This window comes from Zosterops lateralis, assembly GCF_965231275.1.
Source record: "Zosterops lateralis genome assembly, chromosome: 19".
Taxonomy (NCBI): domain Eukaryota; kingdom Metazoa; phylum Chordata; class Aves; order Passeriformes; family Zosteropidae; genus Zosterops; species Zosterops lateralis.
In genome coordinates, this window is record NC_139779.1 from 10,793,952 (window position 1) to 10,813,990 (window position 20,039).

Below are 20,039 nucleotides of genomic sequence, written 5' to 3' on the forward strand. Positions count from 1 at the left end.
CCTGCACTCCTTGACATTCACACCTGATCAGATGTGACCCTAAAGCCCATTCAAGTTTTCACTGTTTTGGTGCTGAGGCCAAACCAGAGGCACCCAGAAGTCCTCCTGATCTTGGATACCCTGTGTCTCCAATTCTCTGAAGACTCCCCAGCCCCAGCTCTCACATCTCAGTACTGGGCCCCACACAACCAGCCCAGCTGAGGGGTGGAAGGGCATCTGTGGATGGCAGGGAGAAGGAACTCTGATGACCTGAGATATTCTAGAAACACGTGGGTTTATTGCAAGAGTTGTGGGTAAAAAGGGCTCTGCCTTCAGCCACCAGCCTGGGCTGAAGGGAACCTCAAAGAGAGAGGGAGAGAGAAGGTGTGAGGTAAGGGAGATCGCAGGGGTAAGGGAGACAAGAGTGGTAAGAGAGGTAAGAGAGCTAAGAGATCGAGGACTTTGTTACAATACATTATATCTCCTTTTGTGTTGAATATTCTAAGTTACAGTGACCAACTGGTGTGAGATAAAAACTTACAAACTTTCCATGCAGCCTATGAGAATTACTGTATTACCATATCATCCTATATTCTAAACTCTAAAGACTACTTTTCTTATCTACCTTTTCCCTGATGCCTTGGCAGGGCGGAGAGGGGCTGCATTCTTGGGTCCTTTTGTTTTCTGTCCTTCAACCCATCTTCCTGCCTGCCATGATCACATCTCAAAGCTGGGCCCTTCATTTCTATTTCACTCACAGGTTTTACATCTTTAGTATTTCTTGCCAGGCAATTATATTTGTAAGCTTTTCCGGTCTCATCTTTCCCAACAGAGGGGATTTGCCCTTTCAGGGTTAACAGCTGTTGTGGCCCTCGTGGCTGGTGGCCTGTCCCACCCAGGACCTTTCCCTGGCCTGTGAGGTCAGTTTAAACTCAGCCCCAGACTTCCAGTCCTCATCTGAGCCACACTGGGAGCACAATGGGGGACTCCAATCCCCTCTCTGTCCCCACTTTTTCTGGATGGATCTCAGACTTACTCTGTGAATGGTTTATTTCCTGGATGGACTGCTCACACCCCTGCTGTATCACATTTCCAGCCCTGCCCTCTGCCCTGTGTCCCTTCACCAAGGATCCTGGATCCAGCTGACTGTTTGCTTCACATGGAGCCCACACTCAGCTCTTTCCACCCTGCTTGGACCTGGCAGGACAGAGATCTCCTCCTCAGCTCACCCCTGGCTCCCAACCTCTCACCAGGCTAGCAGAGTGACATTGAAGGGTCTTGATGGAACTTGATCATAGAATCACGGAATCATTACTTTTGGAAAAGATCTTTATGATCAGTAAGTCCAACTCTCACCAACAAACCATGTCCTCAAGTGTTACATCCACATTTTTTGAATGTTTTCAGGGATGGTGACTCAACCACTGCCCTGGGCAGCCTGTTCCAGTACTTGACAACCTTTTCCATGAAAAATTTTTTCCTAATCTCTAATCTAAAACTTCTTTGATGCAACTTGAGACTATTTTCTCTCATCCTGTCAATCCAGGAACCCCTTACCAGGGATCTCCATTATCTTGGAGAGGTCTGGATGCCACTGTCCATCAAGGCCTGCAAGTGGCACTGCTTGATTTCCACACCATGGAAACTTTGGTGGGAACCTCAGCTTGACCTTGGATTGCTGTGAACAGCAGGTGTGAAGCTGTGCCATAGAAAAAAAAGTCTGATCAGAAAACAACACAGAAGAAGAAGGTAGAAAGGCCACATCTTTATCTTCTTAAAATTGACTTGAAAATGTTATGCAGCTTCCTAGACCCTCTGGCAGGAAGAACAGCCCTCCCAAGGCATTTGTCCAGAGAGCATTTTGATCCAGAAGACAGACAAACTCCTGGTCAACATTTCTGGGACTGAAAGTGGATCTGTAGGGGCTCACCAGGCTCAGGAAGGGGATTGGGAAGGAGAGTGGCAAAGGGACCCATGGAGACCTGTCTGTTAACTGGAGCCCTTGCTCAGAGCATGCCGACTGGGGTGCCAGGGGACACTGGCTCCAGCCCAAGGAGTGATCCCAAAACCTGCCAGTGAGAGTTAGTGAGCAGGCACTTCTCTTGAGGACTCGTCCTCAACTTTCTGAGGTCACACTTAGGACTGGTCACACAGACCTCTTCTCCTTTGCTGGTTTCTGTGTATCCTTAAAAAGCTGGGTCTCTCCACTTCACTTCAATCACAGCTCTCCAGATTGTGCTCCAAGTGTGCAATTCACATGTAGTGTTTATATAGGGACAGTCAATAACCGAAATTGCTCAGCACAGGAGGCGGTTGTTCTGTACCTCTGGCTGGAAGGACATGTGTCCCTCCCCTCAGCTGTGCTGTCATGGGATGGAAACTGCTCGAGTCACACTCTGCAAGTGCCTCCTTGTGCCTGTGCAAATGATGAGTGTGAGCACACGTGGGTGTGTGCAGGGCCTATAAAGGCAGTGTGGGCAGCTCAGCATGGGAGGGTGCACTACTGGGTTCCTGCTCTCTGCACAGCTGTGCTGGCGTGATGGGTGAGTTTCCTGCTCAGCTGCACCTCACTGCAGTGTGGGGCTGGGCTCAAACGAGACCTCAGGGGGTGAGTATGCCAAGGCACAGAGAATGATGAGCAGCACAGCAGCTGTGAATTTCCCTGGGAGCAGGAGGGGGGGCAGAGCAAGGCACCAGCACCAAACAACACCCGTGCTTGGTGCCAGCCTGTGCTTGCCCCAGGCTACCTGTGCCATGCTTTATCTCAGAGATTGTACAGGACTATGTGAGCCTTCTGGCAGGCTTTGAGAATTCTCTGCAGATCCATTTCCCACAGGAGACAACTGGGCTTGCTCCACCTAGAGAAGAGCAGGCACAGGAGGGGTCCCATTGCTGACAGCAACCATCTCATGGCAGGACACAGAGAACATGGAGCCAGATTTTTCACGGAGGTCCATGATGGTGGGATGAGAAGCAATGGATCTAAGCTGGAATGTGGAAATTGAAGTTAGAAATAGAGTTTTGCTTTAAGCTTGATCAATCAGTGGGACAAGTGGCCAGAGAGAGGCTGTGGGATTTCTCTTCTTAGAAGTGTTCAAGACTTCACTGGACAAGCACTTCCAACGTCCTGTCAAGGGAGGTTAATGTGGAGACCTAAACTTCACCCTGGTCCTTTCCCTACTTGCCCAATGCCTGTGGCATGCGTAGTTGCTCAGGGATCCTGCCCAGGCATGGTGGTTTCTCCCCCAGGAGCTGAGTGAGCACAGGGTGTAGGGGGTGCTGTTGGTCAGCACATAGGGTTTGTTTGGGCTTGTATCCCTGTGTGGGCCAGGAAATTGCCTCCAGTCTGTTTGGGAGTAGTGCTGTAGGACCCGTGCTGATGGGCACTTTTCTCCCCAGGGCTCCAGGCTGGGACTCCCTGGCTCCAGAGGGACCTTGTCCTCCTGCCCACCGTGGTGGCAATGCTCCTCCTCTGTGCCAGTGCTGGCCCTGCACCCACTGCCAGCTCCAAGAGTGGTGAGTAGAGGGTGGGTGGGGGGCACTGCCTGGGCACCGAGGGGCAGAGCAGCACACTCAGGTCTGCTCTGGGCTAGGGAAGGTGAGCAAACTCCCAAAGGGATGCACAGCACGGGAAATCCTCACATACACAACCCCTGGGCTTTTACAGCCTGACTCCTGCCAACTCACCTTCACCCCCTTGGTGGGTCTGTGCTGAAACCAACAGGTTTTTCCCTGAGCTTGGAAGGATTGCTGTCCCATGTTTGTGAGGCTCAGTTCTAGGAGAGATCCCCCTAGCTATCTGGCTTTTTGTTTAGCTCCTGTTGGATTAGGAACATCCCCTTCCTCCCTTTAAGAGAGGATTGCAGTACCTGCAAGACCCCAGAGTTCCATGGGTTGAACTGAAATTACCCACAGCAAATTGTCTCCCATCAGGCACAAACCAAGGAAAACAAATTAGATGGCAAATTAGTTTGGGTTGTAAGTCATGAGAGATCAGATAAATTATAACAAACTGGGAGAAGAGACTCCATGTTATCTGGAGGAGGTGGGGGAGGAAATAGGTCTTTGTCTTCCCTTGCCTGATTTCTAAAGGAATGGTTGAGTGTATCAGGTTGAGCATAAGACCAAGGCAGAACTCAGCCTTCTTATCCAGTGCCATGAACCCCAGGGAAAACATAATTTTTCACGACATATCCTCACCCAGTGGAGTATTTTGGATACTTCTGGTCCCTGTAAGAGCTGCAGCTCAATATATTGAGGGTATATGGGCCAGACATACTTGGAGGACATAATTTTCAATCCTGGAGATTTTTTCACCCTTCTATGGTTGTCATTGTAGGACACGAAAGAAAGATGAGAGACTCCAAATATTTCAGAAGGCAAAAAGCACAGAAAAAAGGCTTTATTGTCTAATTCTTACTACCTTTTATAAGGTGTTCTGATACAGACTTAATGTGGTTGGTGAATAGGAATGACACCTCTCTAATCCCATTGATTAAACTAGAGAAACAGCAAACAACACCTGGAGAAAGATTGTTCTGAGAAAGGAGAGTTGTTTGCCAAGATTGTTTTGAGAAGAAACTTTCTTGAGAGATTTTTCCTTGGGAAAAAGTTAGCAGCTGCTAGCAGGCTAGAATCTCTCAGACCCAGAAATATCAGGCCCACACTATGCTTAGCAAGATGCATTAGAAGGCTCCAAATGAAACAGCAAATCACAAGAAACAGGTTCCAGAGCTCTTACAGAGGCCACTGGCTCAGACACCTTCAGCTTCCCTGAGGACAAGCCAGTGGAAAAGCCGCAGACAGAACTCCTCCTTTTTGCCCTGATCCCTTCTGACCCTCAGAAGCCCCTTGTTGTCCTGACAGACTCACAGACCTTCTCTCTCTCCCCATTGCAGCCACAGGGTTCCCCCCGGACTGCAGCCGTCTGCGCAAGAACAGCCCCAGTGGCGTGTACGTGATCCAGCCGGCACGGTCCCCCCCGCGTGTCGTCTGGTGTGACATGGACACCGAGGGCAAGGGCTGGACCGTGGTCCAGAGGAACTCCCATGACACTGAGCTAACGTGGAAGCAGTCCTGGACCACCTACAAGTACGGCTTTGGGAACGTGCACAGTGATTACTGGCTGGGCACCGAGTACCTGCACCTGCTGACGCAGCAGGGCACCTACAAGGTGCGCTTTGTGATGCGGGACAAGGGCAACGTCACCCACTACGCTGAGTATGACATCTTCAGGGTGGAGAATGAGGCCAGTGGGTACCCACTGAGGCTGGGCAGGCACTCTGGGGATGGGGATGACTACCTGACCCTCTACCACCCCAAGAAGGGGGGAATTCATGACAACATGAAGTTCAGCACGGTGGACAAAGACCAGGACCAGTACAGCGGGAACTGCGCCAAGAGCTACGGGGGGTGGTGGTACAACAGGTGCCAGAACGTCCTGCTCAATGCCAAAAACTACATTGTTTGGCCTGGATTCTGTGATAACGGTGACTGCGCGTCCTCCCTCATCCTGGTCAAACCCACAGATGTGTGCTGAGCGTGCCCAGCCCCCGGGAGTGGGGGGGTGCCACCATCCCCAGCTCAGTGCCCCCTTCCCATGCCAGTCCCAGTGCACATCCTGCTCTGCCCACTGCTCCTGTTCCGTCACCAGCCAAAACACAGCAGCTCTGGGGCTCAGGAGCCATCGCCCAAAGCGCTGGGCACAGGGGCAGCTTTGTCCAGTGCCAGGATGCTGGCTGGCACTGGGGCACAGGCACTGGTTTGGGGTGGGTGCACCCGCTCCCATCCTGGGGAGGAGGACATGGTGCCAGTTCCCTTCCCCTGCAGTCAGTGAACCCTGCTTTGCCCAGGTCCTGCTCCCTCCCTGGGCCCTGCACACCCCACAGCTCTGCTACCCACGGTGGGAGGAATCAGCTGCAATAAACCCTGGAGCCAGACTGTGCTGCCTCATGTCTACCTGCACACAGGTGTGGGGGGATCACTCTGTACAGTCTTCAGGGTGGCAGACTTGGGGGAAAGTAGGTGTGTTAGGCAATATTCCTTTTAATGGCTTGTTCCAGCCACTGCACACTAGACTGTGGCTGTAAGGTTATAATAAGCCAACAAGGCCAGCAAAGCCCTGATCATGCAAAACTCTCACTCATAGTTTGCCCCTGTTCATGGCTGGGTGGTTCCTCTGTGCTGGGAAGGAGAAGAAACCACCACAAGCTGGAGTGTGGAGAGGGCAGTGGGCACCCTGAGAGTGTGGGGAATGTGGGTAAGTCAGTGCCATCATTCCCTGCTGCAGACAGGGAACGTGTCTGTCAAGTCCCCTTGTGATGCAGGGAAGTTTGAACTTGGGGCTTGAAAGAATCCACTGCTCCTCTCCTCATTCTGTGGAAGGAAAGCTGAGCTCAGGGAAGATTTGTGGCTCAGAACGCTGAACAACATGGAATCTGGAGGAGCCAAAGTCTGTGACCAAGGTCCCAGGGGCCCCTGCAGAGCTATGGCAGTGCATTGTTCCTGAGGAGCTGTCAAGTTCTCAAGGAGCATTCTTTGGCAGTCTTGGAAGCACCTGCAGGTGGGCAGCACTGCTTCAGGGGAAGATGGAGATACAAAAGTGCTGCTGGTTGAGAAAGGCTTCCCAGTTGGAGCTGACTTGAGAGCAGCACTTCTGGACTAAGAAATGTGTCAGCTGGTTTAAAAGGCATTGGTGCTCCAGCCTGGATGCACAACCTGACACAAGGGGAGAGGCTGGGCAAAGGCTTGGGGCTCCTGGTAAACAGCACTCCACCCAGCAGCCAGCCCTGAGTGATGCTGAGCTGCATTCCTGGGTCTCTGTTGGAAAGAGAATAGTTGCACTCAATGATCCTTGTGGGTCCCTTCCAACTCAGAATATTGTGTGAGTCTATGAGTGCAGCCAGTGGGACACCTCCTGCTCTGGTCAGCACTGCCAGACCAACCTCGTCCCTCTGCTCAGCATCAGGAGAACCACATCACAGTACCGTGCCCAGTGCAGAGTTATCCCCACCCTGGAGCACTTTCATACAGACCCAAGCTGATCCAGAACCTTGAAATCCTGCCATGTCAGGTTGTCTCAGCTCTCACACCAGCCCAGACAGACCAACCATATGGTGCTGTGTGGCCTTGCAGTACTGCTGTACTTTTGTGGTGTTGCTCCTTTCCACTCTCCCAGTTCCTTCCCAGCATCCATAGGTTAAGGAGGCAGGATGACACTGGCCTGGCTTTCCAGGTCATGGCTGGCAGGGCTGAACTGACCTGATGCTTCCCTTGAACCCTTCTGATTGCTGTTGGCTGTATGATGCCACATTCCCTTTTTGGAAGGTCCTCACCTCGGAATGCAGCACTCTTCTTTAAGTGAAAGTCTTGTCTCTAATGCCTCACTTCAGTTGTATGAAAAAATTTTCCTTTGAAAGCTTTTTCTTACTGCACCAGAAGCCTCAGATGTGCTTCTGGCAGGAAACAGGCAGCAGTTGTAAGGAGTTTCCACATAAATGAAGGACACTATGCAGGTCTGAAAGTGATTTTATTCTGCAGGATGAACACAGACTGCAGCAGGGATGTGTTGTGGACATGGCCTGCCCTGGGCTCAGTATAGCTTAGGTTAGGTTAGTATTAGGTATTAGGTAAGGTTACCTATTAGGTTAGGGCTTAGTATTAGGTATTAGGTTAGCTGCTGCTGCTGGATATTTTTCTGCTGAAAACATCAGTACCCACAAAGCAAAAAGAGCATAACACCATGCTGATCAGGTGGGTTTTAGGTTTCTGAGCACTGAGTTCTCTCCAGAAGGAACATGTTTGGATACTGCAGGGTTTATAAAGATGCATTGCCCCCCAAACCCCATCACAGGTGAATGGCCAGATACCGAGCCAGGAGCTTTGCTACTTTTTAGGACAGGAGAAAAACAAAACAGTTCTTGATGTAGAGGAACAACCCTATTCACCCCCTCATCATCAAACTCCATCAGGGCACTGGCCTGGCCATGTGCTACCTGTGGACAGAAGGGGGAAGAGCTCTAGTGGTATGGAATCGGTTTGATGAGGATGGCTGAGGCTCTGCAGTTCCCCTTGCACAGGCTGCCCCATGTCAGGCGCCCCTTGACATTCAGCTGCACAGAGTAACAGGCTGAGTACCACCACCCGCCCCCATAGCGTGAGGCACAGTTGCCTCTGTAGGTGTCCTGGTCCCGGTCCTTTGTGGAGAACTTCATATTGTTGTGCACTTTCCTGGGATTGTCTGAATCCATGGCATCCTCTGCTGTCCCCGAGTGTGCCCCCAGCCTCAGCCGGTAGCCCTGGGACTCATCGTCCAGGCTGAACAGGTTGTAGTCTGCAAACCTCATGTTGTTTGCAGCGTCCCAGATGACAAACCTGACCTGGTAGATCTTCTGCCTGGTGATCTGGTGGATATACTCGGTGCCCAGCCAGTATTCAGTGTGCACATTCCCAAAGCCGTGCTTGTAGGTGCTCCAGGACTCGGCCCAGGCGATGTCCGTGTCCTGCCGGTTCCTCTGGATGACGGTCCAGCCCCTGCCTGCCCCACTCATCTCGCAGGACACCATGATGGGGTGCAGCCCCACAGGCTGGATGATGTAGGGGCCACTGGGGCTGCCAGCTGGAACCTCGCTACAGTCCCTGGGCCAAGCTGGGTCAGGACAGAGGGGGATAGAACAGAAGCCTGGGCATCAGGACAAGACCTTGGGCAGGAGGGAGATTCACCTGGCCAGGGCACATGGGGGATCACCAGCTCTCCCAGCCCAGAGAGGTCTGGAGGTGAGAGTGGGTTGGCCTCAACTATCTGTTCCTTTTCTGTATGGAAGACCAACAGGAGTCAGCCCCATTGAAAGACTTCAGAGTGGCTGAGCTATGCTGATATCAGTCCAAGAGACTGAATATGGGCCCCAGTGGGCTTCTTTGGGTCTCCTGAAAAAGGGGTTGTGCCACTCCAGCAGGGCCATGCTGGGAGGAAGGTGAAGAGGACCTAGCCCCTGCCTGTGACTAAGGGAATGGGGAAAAATGATCCCTTCAAGCACAGAGCCACCCTTCCCAGCCAGCACAGTGCACACTCACACAAACATACACACACAGAGCACTGCAGCCTGCCCTGGGCTGCATCCACCATCCTCCATCCTGGAGCAGAGCCAGGGCTAGGGACAATCCTGCCCTACCCAGAGCTGGGTGAACATGTACACACAACACCCACAGGATGCTACCTACTGGTTCTCTTCAGAACACTCGATGAGGTGTTGGAGGGAGATTTCTTGAAGGCGTTTAGGGTTTGTGTGTACACAGAATGGCCTGGTGCAGCCAAGATGAGCAGGGACGCAAGGAGCAGAAGACACTGAGCTGGTAGAAAGGGACAAGAAGAAAAGAAGAAAAGAAGAAATGTGACCATCCTTCCCAGCACTGCAGTTAACATGAGCCTGTGAGGTGCAGGAGGGCACCAAGCATGTTGGGCAGCACCAGGCTGCTCCCTGCAAGCTGCAAAGCTTGCCAAAGGGGTAAACAACCTCCCCTATTCCCCTTGATCTGCTGTGGACAAATTAAACCTGGGGTAGTTTTGGGCAGAGCAAAGTACCCAACCGTTTCACCCCTGGTCCCTGGAGCAGGGGCCAGGATGGGGTGAGCCAGAAGACAGAGGATGAGCAGCTGGTGCTCAAAGAGGTGGCAAGTGCCCCTAAAGGACACCAGTGCCACTGCTCCCGACCAGTGTGCAAGAACCAGTGCATGGAGCCTCTCCCTCTTCCTGAGCTGCCCTGCTTTTGCTCTCCCCACTGCTGGCAAGGAGCACCCACTCCCCAGCCCTGTACTCACCCATTGCTGCCTGTGGAAATGCCCTCTGGAGCACAGAGCTCTGCAGGGGCTGGTGGCACAGAGGGATTTGTAGTGCCCTCTGCACTGGGCGGGCTGGGTGGGTCCAGCCCCCCTTTTCTGCTGGAAGAGATCAAGTTGGTTTCCTTTGTGCCTGCAGAAAACACCAGCTGAGGTGGAGGTGCCTGTGCTTCAGAATTGCAAGGAAAATAATTCCTGTGCCAGCAAGAATCCTTGGAATGGTCTCTTCTGTGAGGCTTAGTGACTTGGATGGAATTTCCCCTGGGAACAGCATATTTGAGAACTTTGAAGAGCATTGCTCAACAAACACTTGGATGCCACAGTCAGCAGCCAGGTGGAGAGCAAACATAGGTCTGTCCCTGCCTCCCACCACTGCAGCTGGTTCTGCCAGGTCAAGGGGTTCTTGTTTAATCTACTCCAGCCCAGCCTGGCTTTGGCAAGAGAAGCCTTGACTCCCCAGTGGGACACAGTCCTAACCTGAAAGGAAATCAGCTGAAGGGCCTGGTGAAAGGTTTCTGTAAGGCAGATGAGACAGCTGTGGCCTCTGGGCACTGGGTTTGGGAGAGTGGCCATGCAGGATGAGAGGAAAGCAAGTGGAGTGAAAAAAGCCCAGGAGTGGAGTGAAAACAGGTGGATTGAGGGCAGCAATGGGGATCTGAGCAGGTACAGAGGGGATCTAAGCATGCATGGAGGAAAAACAGAGGGGTTTGAGTGTGCACAGAGGGGCAGTGAGGGATATCATGGTGGAACCCATAGGAACTGAGCACCCACAGAAGGGACAGTGGGATCTGAGCATCCATGGAGGTCAGCAGAGGGAATCTGAGGACACCTGTGAGGATGCAAGCTTGCCCAGGGGAGAAAAGTCAGCACTAAAGAGATGCTGAAAGGACCGAAGAAGATCTGAGTACCCAAGTAGGGGAACTGATGTGATCTGAGTGTACACAGAAGGAAATGGAGGGCACAAGAGTGTACAAGGGGAAAAATGGTGATGATCTGCTTGTACAAGGAGAACAACAGAGGGGTTTTAAGAGAGCACAAGGGGAATGAAGAGGATATGAAATCAGCTGGATAGGAATGGAGTGCATCTGAGAGTGGCTGGAAGTGAAGAAAATGAGTAAGAGGGGATCTAGAGAAGCACTCAGAGGGAACAGAGGGGATTTGGAAATGTGCAAAGGTAGAACAGTTTGGTTGTAAGGCACTCAGAAAGGATGACAGGGACAGGCAGTGCACAAAAGTAGATCTGATACAATGCTTGGCACAATAAATCTGGCTGTGTTCAATGGGAACTTGTGAGATCACAGGTTCCTCACAGTGCAATTTACCAACAGGGTCTGGCCCAGTTGAATAAGAACTTACACAATCCAGGTTCACAATTAGTGTGGTTTAGGGAAGGAACAGGAAGGCAGATTCAGGACTGTTGGTGATAAATGCACTAACTATGGAGTGTTAACATGCATTATGACATGAACGGATAGTAATAGGGATCTATTAGCTATGAATATGTGGATGTGTTTTAAAAAAGACTGGATGTGGCACTTGGTGCCATGGTTTAGTTGAGGTGTTAGCGCATGGGTTGGACTCGATGATCTTGAAGGTCTCTTCCAACCCAGTCATTCTGTGAATTCTGTGATTCTGTGACCCAGTTATATACACATAACTATTCCCAGGTCTGCTCCAATGCAGTTGGAGGTGTGAAGCTCAACCAGAGGCATCCCTTCAGGGCAGAAGGAGAGACACTGTCCATCTGCTGATCTCAAGCAAGCAGAGACAATTTCCCCTCCTCCTTTTGCCCTGAGATCCCACTTTGATACCATAATTTTTGGCCAGCTTTGCTCCAGACACTGTTCCATTGTTGGTCCTTGCTGGAGTCAGGGGCAGCCAAGGGACCCATCCCTTGTGTTTCTCAACCAGTCCCATTGATTCTTGACCAACTTAAGGCAGCTCTAAGCAAGTCTGTCAAGTTAATACCCTTCTCCCCCACCCTGCATCATCACTATCACTGACATCTCTGCAGCTCCAGCTGGAATGTCCACTCAGGGAAAGGAAAGGATGCTCAGTACCTGGTTTTAATGTCTGGAAGCCCAAGAACCCAATATTTCTATCAGAAGCATAATCCAGGTTTTCACAACTCTGTATTTCTGTTTTAAGACTATTCCCATTCAAATGCCCAGCACAAGAAAAGCAACTGCAGAAATTTTGGTCCTCTGGGGTGGATCCACGTGCTAAAGTCCTCTACACTGACTCCAGGGATATGGAATCCTCTTGGGTAACCTCCTGTCCAGCTCTGTGTTGTGTCTGATGGGCACGGAGGCGCTGCCAGATGGCCCTGGGAGAGAGAAGGAGGAATGGGGAGCAGGGAGGAGACCCCATTCCCATTAGGCTGTATGTGGGAAGGACAGGGACACGAATGGGGCATTTGGAGGGCTCAAGGGACAACTGGAGAGGTCCTTGGAGCAACTGATGGGCCTAAGGGTGAAGCTATGATGTCCTGGGGGCAACTGGAGTAACTGACTGCAACTGGTGCCCCCAAAGGGACAGTGAGGGTTCTAGGGAAAACGGGAAAGTTTCAGGGTTTCAGGGGCAATTAGGGAATCTGGGGGAAGCAAAGGCAGCCTGGAGTGCTACTGGGTGCAAGGGGGAGATCCTGGAATGGGCCAGTGGGCAAAGGGAGTCCCAGGAGATGTGGAGGGTCCTGTGAATTTAGGAGTCCTGGCAGTCTTTGGCCCACCCTTGAATACCTGGCTTCCCTTGTACTTGCAGGGAATCCCAAGGGACTGAGAATCCAGAGGGGATGAGGAGTCCCATGCTGGTCTATGAAGACCTCCGGAATCATGAGAATTTTTAGAGTGCAGTTGAGCAGGTCAGGAGTACTCACACCAGCAGCAGGACGAACACCATGGAGCCAACACCCAGAGCCAGCCCCATGACTGGTGTGTGGGGCACAGGGGTCTTGTCATCCACCCAGTGCAGCACAGTGCCAAACACAGCCTGGAGTCCTTTCTCTTCCTCCACACTTCCCTCTGACACTGTGGGGACCCAGACCCTCAGGGCATGGGGCCCTGTAGGAATGTGCCCCCACACCCGAGCAGGTGTTTCCATATAGGGGAAGATTTAAGACTCACCCCAAAACCTTTTAAGGGAAGGACACTAGAAGTTTCTTTGCTCTCCTGAACTGGCCCAGTGCCAAAAAGAAAACACCGATAGGTCTCTTTACCTGTTCCTCAGATAAGCAGCTATTCTCTAATGGGCTGTTTGCCATGAAAACCCACCTAAATCATCCAAAACTTAAGGGAGAGCAGGAGGCTTCTCAGTGCATTCTCAAGGTGTTGTAGCAGGTGTGTGGGACCTGTCCCTACACTGTGCTCAGCTTTTTTCTTTGTTTTTTGTATTATTGTCTTCTTTTATTAGAACCTGTTTGCTTCTTCAAGACATACTCGACCATGCAGATTTGATATTGATTTATGTTTATTTTCTGTGAGGTGCTGGACACCCTCAGAGATATTGAGAGATTCAATAGGGGTCTGAAGCCAGGGAGCAGCTACCCCTGCAGCTCTTGCCCCACCACAGACGCGGCTGTCCCCAGTGACCCAGAGCTCTGGGGGTCCCTGCTCCACCCCACATGCTCCCAGAGGAGTCAGAAACCAGGGAACATGAGCTCTAACCCATCTGCCCACCATGAAGCCAGGTGTCCTGGTACCCTGCTCACGCCCTTCCCGTGCACCCAGGTGTCCCAGCTCTGCTCCACTTTTTGAGGCTTTTGGGGTTTTTTGGGAGGGGATTTTTTGGAGGATTTTTTAAAGTTTTTTGGGATTTTTAAAAGATTTTTTGGGAATTTTGGGGTTGGTTGTGTTTGTTTGGGGTTTTTTTGTTGTTGTTTTTGGGGGGTGTTTTTGGTGTGGGTTTTTTTTTTTTTTTTTTTTTGAGGGTTTCTTTGGGGTTTTTTGGGGGGGTTTGGGGGATTTTTTGAGGTTCTTTTGAGGATTTTTTGGGGTTTTGGGGGGATTTTTGAGGGGTTTTTTGAGATTTAGGGGGGATTTTTGGGGGAGATTTTTTTGGGAGGGATTTTTTGGGGATTTTTTTAGCTTTTTAAAAAACTTTGGCGGGGACTTTTTGTGGATTTTGGGGGGATTTTTTGAGATTTTTTGGAGGGGGAATTTTTTGAGGGTTTTTTTTTTTAAATTTTGGGGGATTTTTGGGGGGGTTTGCTGCTCCCTCCCCCCAGGGCACTCAGGTTCCCTGGGCTCACCGTTGAGGTAGAAGAACTTGCGGATAATGGGCTTGGAAGGTTCCCCCAGGCGACAGGCCACGGTTCCTGGAGCAGGTTCCTCAATGGTCAGGCTGAAGGGCTTCTCTGGATCCCCCTTCACCTCCTTGAACAGGCTCATGTCCTGTGTGCGCAGCTGGGGCACAGGGGGACACATCAGCACAGCCCAGAGCACCAGGCACTGTGCACCTGCATGCCAAGGCACCTCTGTCCTGCTCTATATGTCCCCTCCCTGCTTCTTGTGCTCCTTGCTGGTGCAGGTGCACACACACCTCCCATCCCACAGGCACCAACACCCAGGGATGCGCAGCCAGGGTTTACACAAAATTCACTACCTGCACATGCAGGAACAGCTTCTTGTTCCCTGTGGGTGTGATGAGGGCCTGTGCAGCAGAGCATCTCATCCCCTACAAGAGCTCATCTGTTGTTTGTTAACTCAAACAGGACAATCTGTCTTGTAATGAGTTATTTTTTGCACCACTGGGTTAGCACTGGTCTGTGGTGCCAATTAACCCAAGTGCCAATAAACATCTCACAGATGAAGTAAGATGTGGAAGACAGCAGGATTTCTGGCTGACAGCAAGTCACTTCACAGCTGTTAAAGCCACAGCAAACTTCTGCAAAGTAGAAAGCTTCTATATACATTTTCCTGGAAATGTGTGGAGTTTCTCACCTATTTCCCAGTTAATCCCTCAGGGACTGAGTGAAGGAATCTGTGTGCATTATTGTCATTTTGGTGGTAAGTTACATTTGGCTCCTATTCAATAATATTTCTTTTGCTGGCTTTAATATAAATACCTTGATATAGTGCACTGTTCTATATTGTGCTGTAATCTACTAGTAGTTCTTTTAATTTTATATTGTGTAGTAAGTAGTTCTGATTAGGATCTTTCATCTGTTTTGCCTGTTCATTTGTTTATTAAATAATTAATTTTTATAAATATATCTGATTTGCCATCATTAGGACTTTTGGGCCAAAATAATTCCTAAGATATAAACTGTTGCCAAATTCTGAGGCTAAGGGAGGATTTACCTTCATCTGAACCCATCTCTCCGTAAAAGCTTAAATACAGAAAGGAACCCTTTCTGAGCCTCAGACTCAGCAGCAGGGCTTCATTAATAAATTTTGTCTGAAGCTTCACTCTCCCATGACACCCTGGCACAGGTTGCACAGGTAAGATGTGGCTGCCCCATCCCTGGAAGTGTACAAAGCTACGTTGCTTGGGTCTCGTCTAGTGGAAGCTGTCCCTGCACAGCTTCCAGGGGATTGGAATGACATGAGCTTTAAGGCCTTTGTCAACCCAAACCACCCTGTGATTTTATGGTTCTACACGTGCACACATGGATCTGTGAGCACACATCTGCCTCCTAGTCAGTTTGCCCCTCAGTTTAGGAAGGACATTGAAATGCTTGAGTGCGTCCAGAGGAGGCAACAAAGCTGGCAAAGGGCTTGGAAACAAGTAATATGAAGAACGACTGAGGGAGCTGGGGTTGTTTAGCCTGGAGAAAAGGAGACTCAGGGGTGACCTTATCACTTTCTACAACTTCCTGAAGGGGGGTTGTAGACAGCTGGGGGTTGGTCTCCTTCTCCAGGCAGCAACTGACAGAACGAGAGGACACAGCCTTCAGCTGTGTCAAGGGAAATATAGGTTGGATATTAGGAAGAAGTTTTTCACAGAAAGAGTGATTAAATACTGGAATAGTCTGCCCGGGGAGGTGGTGGAGTCACCATCCCTGGATGTGTTTAAAAAAAGACTGGATGTGGCACTCGATGCCATCATCTAGTTGAGGTGTCAGGGCTGGGTTGGACTCAATGCTCTTGACGGTCACTTCCAACCTACACATTCTGTGATTCTGTGATACTCATGTGCACCCTTCACACGAGCAAGCATCCTGTGCATGCTTACACAGCTGCTGTTTCTAGCACAGACAGCTGCTGTGGCAGCAGTCACCAAACCTGCAGCAGCCCCCCTTAGAATGTCCACTCACACCTTTACAAGACCACATGCAACTCACATTTGGGACAAACATCCATGTGACAGGCACGCCAGCAGGGATGGAGAAGGGCACACTGCAGCGCAGCATGATGGTTTCATCCGTGTAGGTCCACAGGTCCTGCACTGGGAGCATGGACAGGCTCGTGAGCTCGCATCTGCACATGCACTGACACAGGGGATGGGGTGGGCCTGAGAGGATTTTAGCCTGCTTAGCAGCTGTTAATTTTTCCCAAGGAAAAGTTCCTCAAGAAAGCTTTTTCTCAAAATAATCTTGGTAAACAACTCTCCTTTCTCAAAACAATCTTTGTCCAGCTGGAGTTTTTCTGTTTCTCTAGTTCCTATTCACCAATCATGTTAAGTCTCTATCAGAACACCTTATAAAAGGTAGTAAGAATTAGACAATAAAGAGCCCTTTTTTTCTACACTTTTGCCTTCTGAATTATTTGGAGTCTTTTGTGTCCAACAGCAACAGTGATGGTGCTCCTGGAGCTCCTGCTCCTGGCTGCAGGGATGGGCAGAGCTGCACTTGGGCAGTAATGCTCAGAGGGGGACCATGGGTGAGAAACATGGGGAGTGCCCAGAGATTTTTGTGGTGGAATCCTGTCTTTTGGATCAACTTTGCTCACTATAATCTCATTATAATACTGAACACACCTCCATCCCAAAAGCTACCTGCCCCCAATGTATGACCACCCTTGCTGAGCACATATTCTGCATTTTTCTAGCCCAGACCTTGAAAAGCAAAGTTAGACCATTTGACCTCAATCAGCACCAGAAGTGTGACTGGAGTCACTCAAGTGCCACCAAACATAAAATATAGTACAAAAATAGCCCAAGAATGGGGGGAAGTGGAGGAAGATTTCCTTACCCTTAACACATCAGTCTCTCATGGCCCCATACCTGGGCAGTCCAGGCCAAACTGACAGTCCCCAAAGCTGCAGGAAGCACACCGGAATACACGGGCAGCTGGTTGGTATCCTGGGAAAGAGAGATTTGGTGCTCCCAGGGAAGTGGGAGATGTACTAGGAGACAGGGGGAGGGTGAGACAGAGGGACAGGCACTCACCACAGGGTGGGATGCAGGCTGGAGCTGGTGGGGAGGAAGCAGCATTAGACTGGGCATCACTGGGGACCCACACCCTTGTAATGAGCTATCAGGACTCAGCCCTTGTCCAGCCCAGATGGGGTCCCTGGGAGTTTTTCTAGGACAGGGGTTCCCAGGGTGGTCCCATACCTTTCTCCAGCCGGCTCAGCTTTGCCCAGATTGTGTTGACAGCTTCCTGCAGAGACTCACTCAGGGACTCTGGTGTGTCCCAAATGACCAGGTAAGACAATGTGCCCTGCCCCTGGTCCCCATAAACCTTCCCCATACCCCACAGATCCCTTATACAACTAACCTTGACTCCCTATATCCCTCCTGAAGTCAGATATATTCCCAAATATCCCTTCAAACTCCCCAAGAAGCTGTATACATTGAAACCCATACACCCTCAGGATTCCCCAAATATCCCTTTACAGCTCCCAGACCTTCATATATCCTATATTTCACCTCCACCCCATCCCCCTTCAAATCCTCCACATCCCACCCTGCCTTGGCCTGTGTTTCATGTCCCATGTCCTGTGTCTCATGCCCCCCACTCTGCTCACTCTTTCCACTTTTCTCCTCTACAGAATATAGAGCATCCATGACGATTTCCCGAAGTTCCTCACGCTGTCCTAACCCTGGAACCAGTACAGGCACACAGAAATCAGTATAGGGTTAAGGCTGGAGTTTCAGGGATGGGAAGGTCCAGTAAGATCTGGGGGTTTCTGGGGTTTTCTGGAGTCCTGAACAAGATTTAAGGGATACTGGGAAAGGTCAAGTGTCCCTGTGGATTCCTAAGGTCCTAAGTAATGCCAAGGTCCCCCCAGTGAGTCCTTGGTCACGGTTGGGTGATTCTCAGGGTTCCAGGCAGATTTGGGCTTCCCAAAGGTCCCTGGGGGCCAAATCAGGACTGAGAAGACCTTGGCATGGTTGTGAGTCCCAAGGACACTTGTTTGGGGTGGGTCCCTAAGGACCAGTGTCAGTGTGAGGGCCTTGGTTGAAATGGGTGCTGTACAGGGTGGGGATCCCCTTTGGGAAAGGAGGGACTAGTCAGGACAGAGTGCCTTGGGCAGGATCCCTGTTGGGTTTGGTGTCCCTAGGGACTCATGACATACCTACAGTGATGGAGGCAAGTGGTTTAGAAGCGTTAACAATGGCCCGAAGACATTCTTTATGTTGAGGGTGATCAACAAAGAGCCCAGTAATGTCACGGCAAAGCCGTGCCCGCTGAAGGGCGGACCCAAAGCAGAGCAGGCAGGGGTGCACCTCAGGGAGGTACGACATCAGGACCCACAGCCACAAGCCAGGGTTCCTGGGGTTCCAGGGGGCTAACATCAGCATCAGGGCCACAAACCACCACCTCATGAGCCCAAACCTAGCACACAAGTGCCTGAGTTCCCCGGACAAAGGCAGGGTTCCAAGGCAGAACCTGGGTGCTTGGGTTGCCAGGGAACCAGATAAGGTGGGAGGCCACACTGACCTCTTACCAGCCAAAGGTATGGGCAGAGCCCAGCAAGGAATGTGCAAGCCTCATGTTTGAGCAGGAAGAACTGAGCCAAGGCTGCAGCAGCATGGCTGCCAAACCTGTCTGGGGCTGTGCAGGACACAGTGTTTGTATTTGTGTCCTGAGGAGATTCTTCTGCCTCTCCTCTAATATTATATTCTTGAGTAGAGAAATACACACCTGGTGTGATGCAAGGTATTAGATCGTTCAGCTCTCCAAAACAGAGTGAGACAGAGAAAGAAACCACAAAATATTATCATTAGCTACAAAGCAAAAGACTCAGAAAGCAGCTGTTGGATTTAAAGGGACAAGAGTTCCTAATGCAGGAAGCAACACATGAAAGTGTTTGCAGGTGAAAAACAAGCATGAGACTGATTTGTATGAAACCCCAGCTTCACTGAATGCAGAGGATGCTGTAAGAGCTGACTTGGCATGTGCCAAAACATTTAATAAATGCAAGTTGCTATTTCCATCCAGCTTGCAAATGTTCACTCTCATACCTTTCCTGTTAATGAGTGCTGGGATAGTGACCCATCACTGGCAGCCATGGTCACTGTGCGGGTGTCTGACAAAGCACACGGTGACAAAAATGAAAAGATGGCCCAACAGCCAATTCAAACCCAATGTTTGCCAACTCTCTCCTGCAGAGTAGAAACTAAGGTGAACGCAGGAAATGTTGGAGACCTTGCCAGGTCATGTAGATGCCACAACACCTGCATTAGCACAGACCTTCCTGAGCTTCAGCTGGGCTTGGAAAGGGATTTCCTAAAGCCTTTGCCCTTCCCAGCTGCCTCAGTATGCAGCAGTGCAGCACTGCTGAGCAAAGCAGCACATGGAAAACCAGCCCTGGTTGATGGCCCTGAGCCATTGGCACCAGAGTCCAAAGGATGAGTCCAAAGGCTGTTAAACTCCAGACAGAAGCACACCCCTGACTGCTGAGGCAGAGCAGGCAGCACAGTCTGTACTGCCCCACAGTACTCCAGGCTGAGATTTCAACTATCAGAGAAAAAAAAAGTGATGTAATGAGGTTTTTTTTATGATGCTGGGAAGGCAAAATTGATGGTTGGGACCTATTCTAAAAAGGAGGAAGGTGTGTCCTCTTCTTCTGTACTTACTACAGAGGCACATTCTGTACAGGAAGAATTCCCTTCAAAAATCCAGTAGTTCCGAATTGAAATTTGCATGCTTTTATTTGATCTGAATTTTTTGACCTGCTTTCTATAATAGATGTTCCCACAACATTGTGGAAAAATTGCAAACTCCAGAACTCACTTTCTTGTGTGTTTATTTCCCTGTAACATTCTGAATCTTAGACAATGAGCTAGTCTGCTTAGCAGGGAAAAAAACCCCAACCAAACCAACAAAAAATTCAAGGGAA

General features: G+C 50.4%; 3 protein-coding genes across 3 annotated transcripts; 1 reads left to right on the forward strand and 2 right to left on the reverse strand.

The window, feature by feature from the left end:
- Positions 1-2,403: 2,403 nt before the first annotated feature.
- On the forward strand, positions 2,404-5,783 carry LOC310917001 (fibrinogen-like protein 1-like protein; the record flags this gene model as incomplete). The annotated part of the gene is given in 4 exon segments (XM_083874932.1): positions 2,404-2,421; positions 2,423-2,522; positions 3,379-3,495; positions 4,878-5,783. Coding segments are annotated over 4 exon segments (876 nt in total). The 3' UTR covers positions 5,519-5,783.
- Positions 5,784-7,569: 1,786 nt separating this feature from the next.
- On the reverse strand, positions 7,570-9,842 carry LOC310917030 (fibrinogen-like protein 1-like protein). Its single transcript, XM_083874977.1, has 3 exons — positions 9,796-9,842; positions 9,199-9,327; positions 7,570-8,626 (listed from the first exon to the last, which is right to left on the reverse strand). Exons 1-3 carry the CDS (start codon positions 9,797-9,799, stop codon positions 7,998-8,000), a joined length of 762 nt encoding a protein of 253 aa, XP_083731103.1. The 5' UTR covers positions 9,800-9,842; the 3' UTR covers positions 7,570-7,997.
- Positions 9,843-11,989: 2,147 nt separating this feature from the next.
- Positions 11,990-14,448, reverse strand: SPACA6 (sperm acrosome associated 6). Its single transcript, XM_083875293.1, has 3 exons — positions 14,060-14,448; positions 12,689-12,839; positions 11,990-12,139 (listed from the first exon to the last, which is right to left on the reverse strand). Exons 1-3 carry the CDS (start codon positions 14,232-14,234, stop codon positions 12,046-12,048), a joined length of 420 nt encoding a protein of 139 aa, XP_083731419.1. The 5' UTR covers positions 14,235-14,448; the 3' UTR covers positions 11,990-12,045.
- Between the last annotated feature and the right edge of the window lie 5,591 nt (positions 14,449-20,039).

Coding starts and splice junctions, on each gene's coding strand:
- LOC310917030 (XM_083874977.1), bottom strand. Junction 8,627..9,198: donor GAGTGTTCTGAAGAGAACCA/GTAGGTAGCATC, acceptor GTCCTGACCCAG/CTTGGCCCAGGGACTGTAGC.
- SPACA6 (XM_083875293.1), bottom strand. CDS start 14,234: ATGTGTCCCCCTGTGCCCCAGCTGCGCACACAGGACATGAGCCTGTTC. Junction 12,840..14,059: donor CAAGTTCTTCTACCTCAACG/GTGAGCCCAGGG, acceptor GGGTCCCCACAG/TGTCAGAGGGAAGTGTGGAG. Junction 12,140..12,688: donor GTGTTCGTCCTGCTGCTGGT/GTGAGTACTCCT, acceptor TCTCTCTCCCAG/GGCCATCTGGCAGCGCCTCC.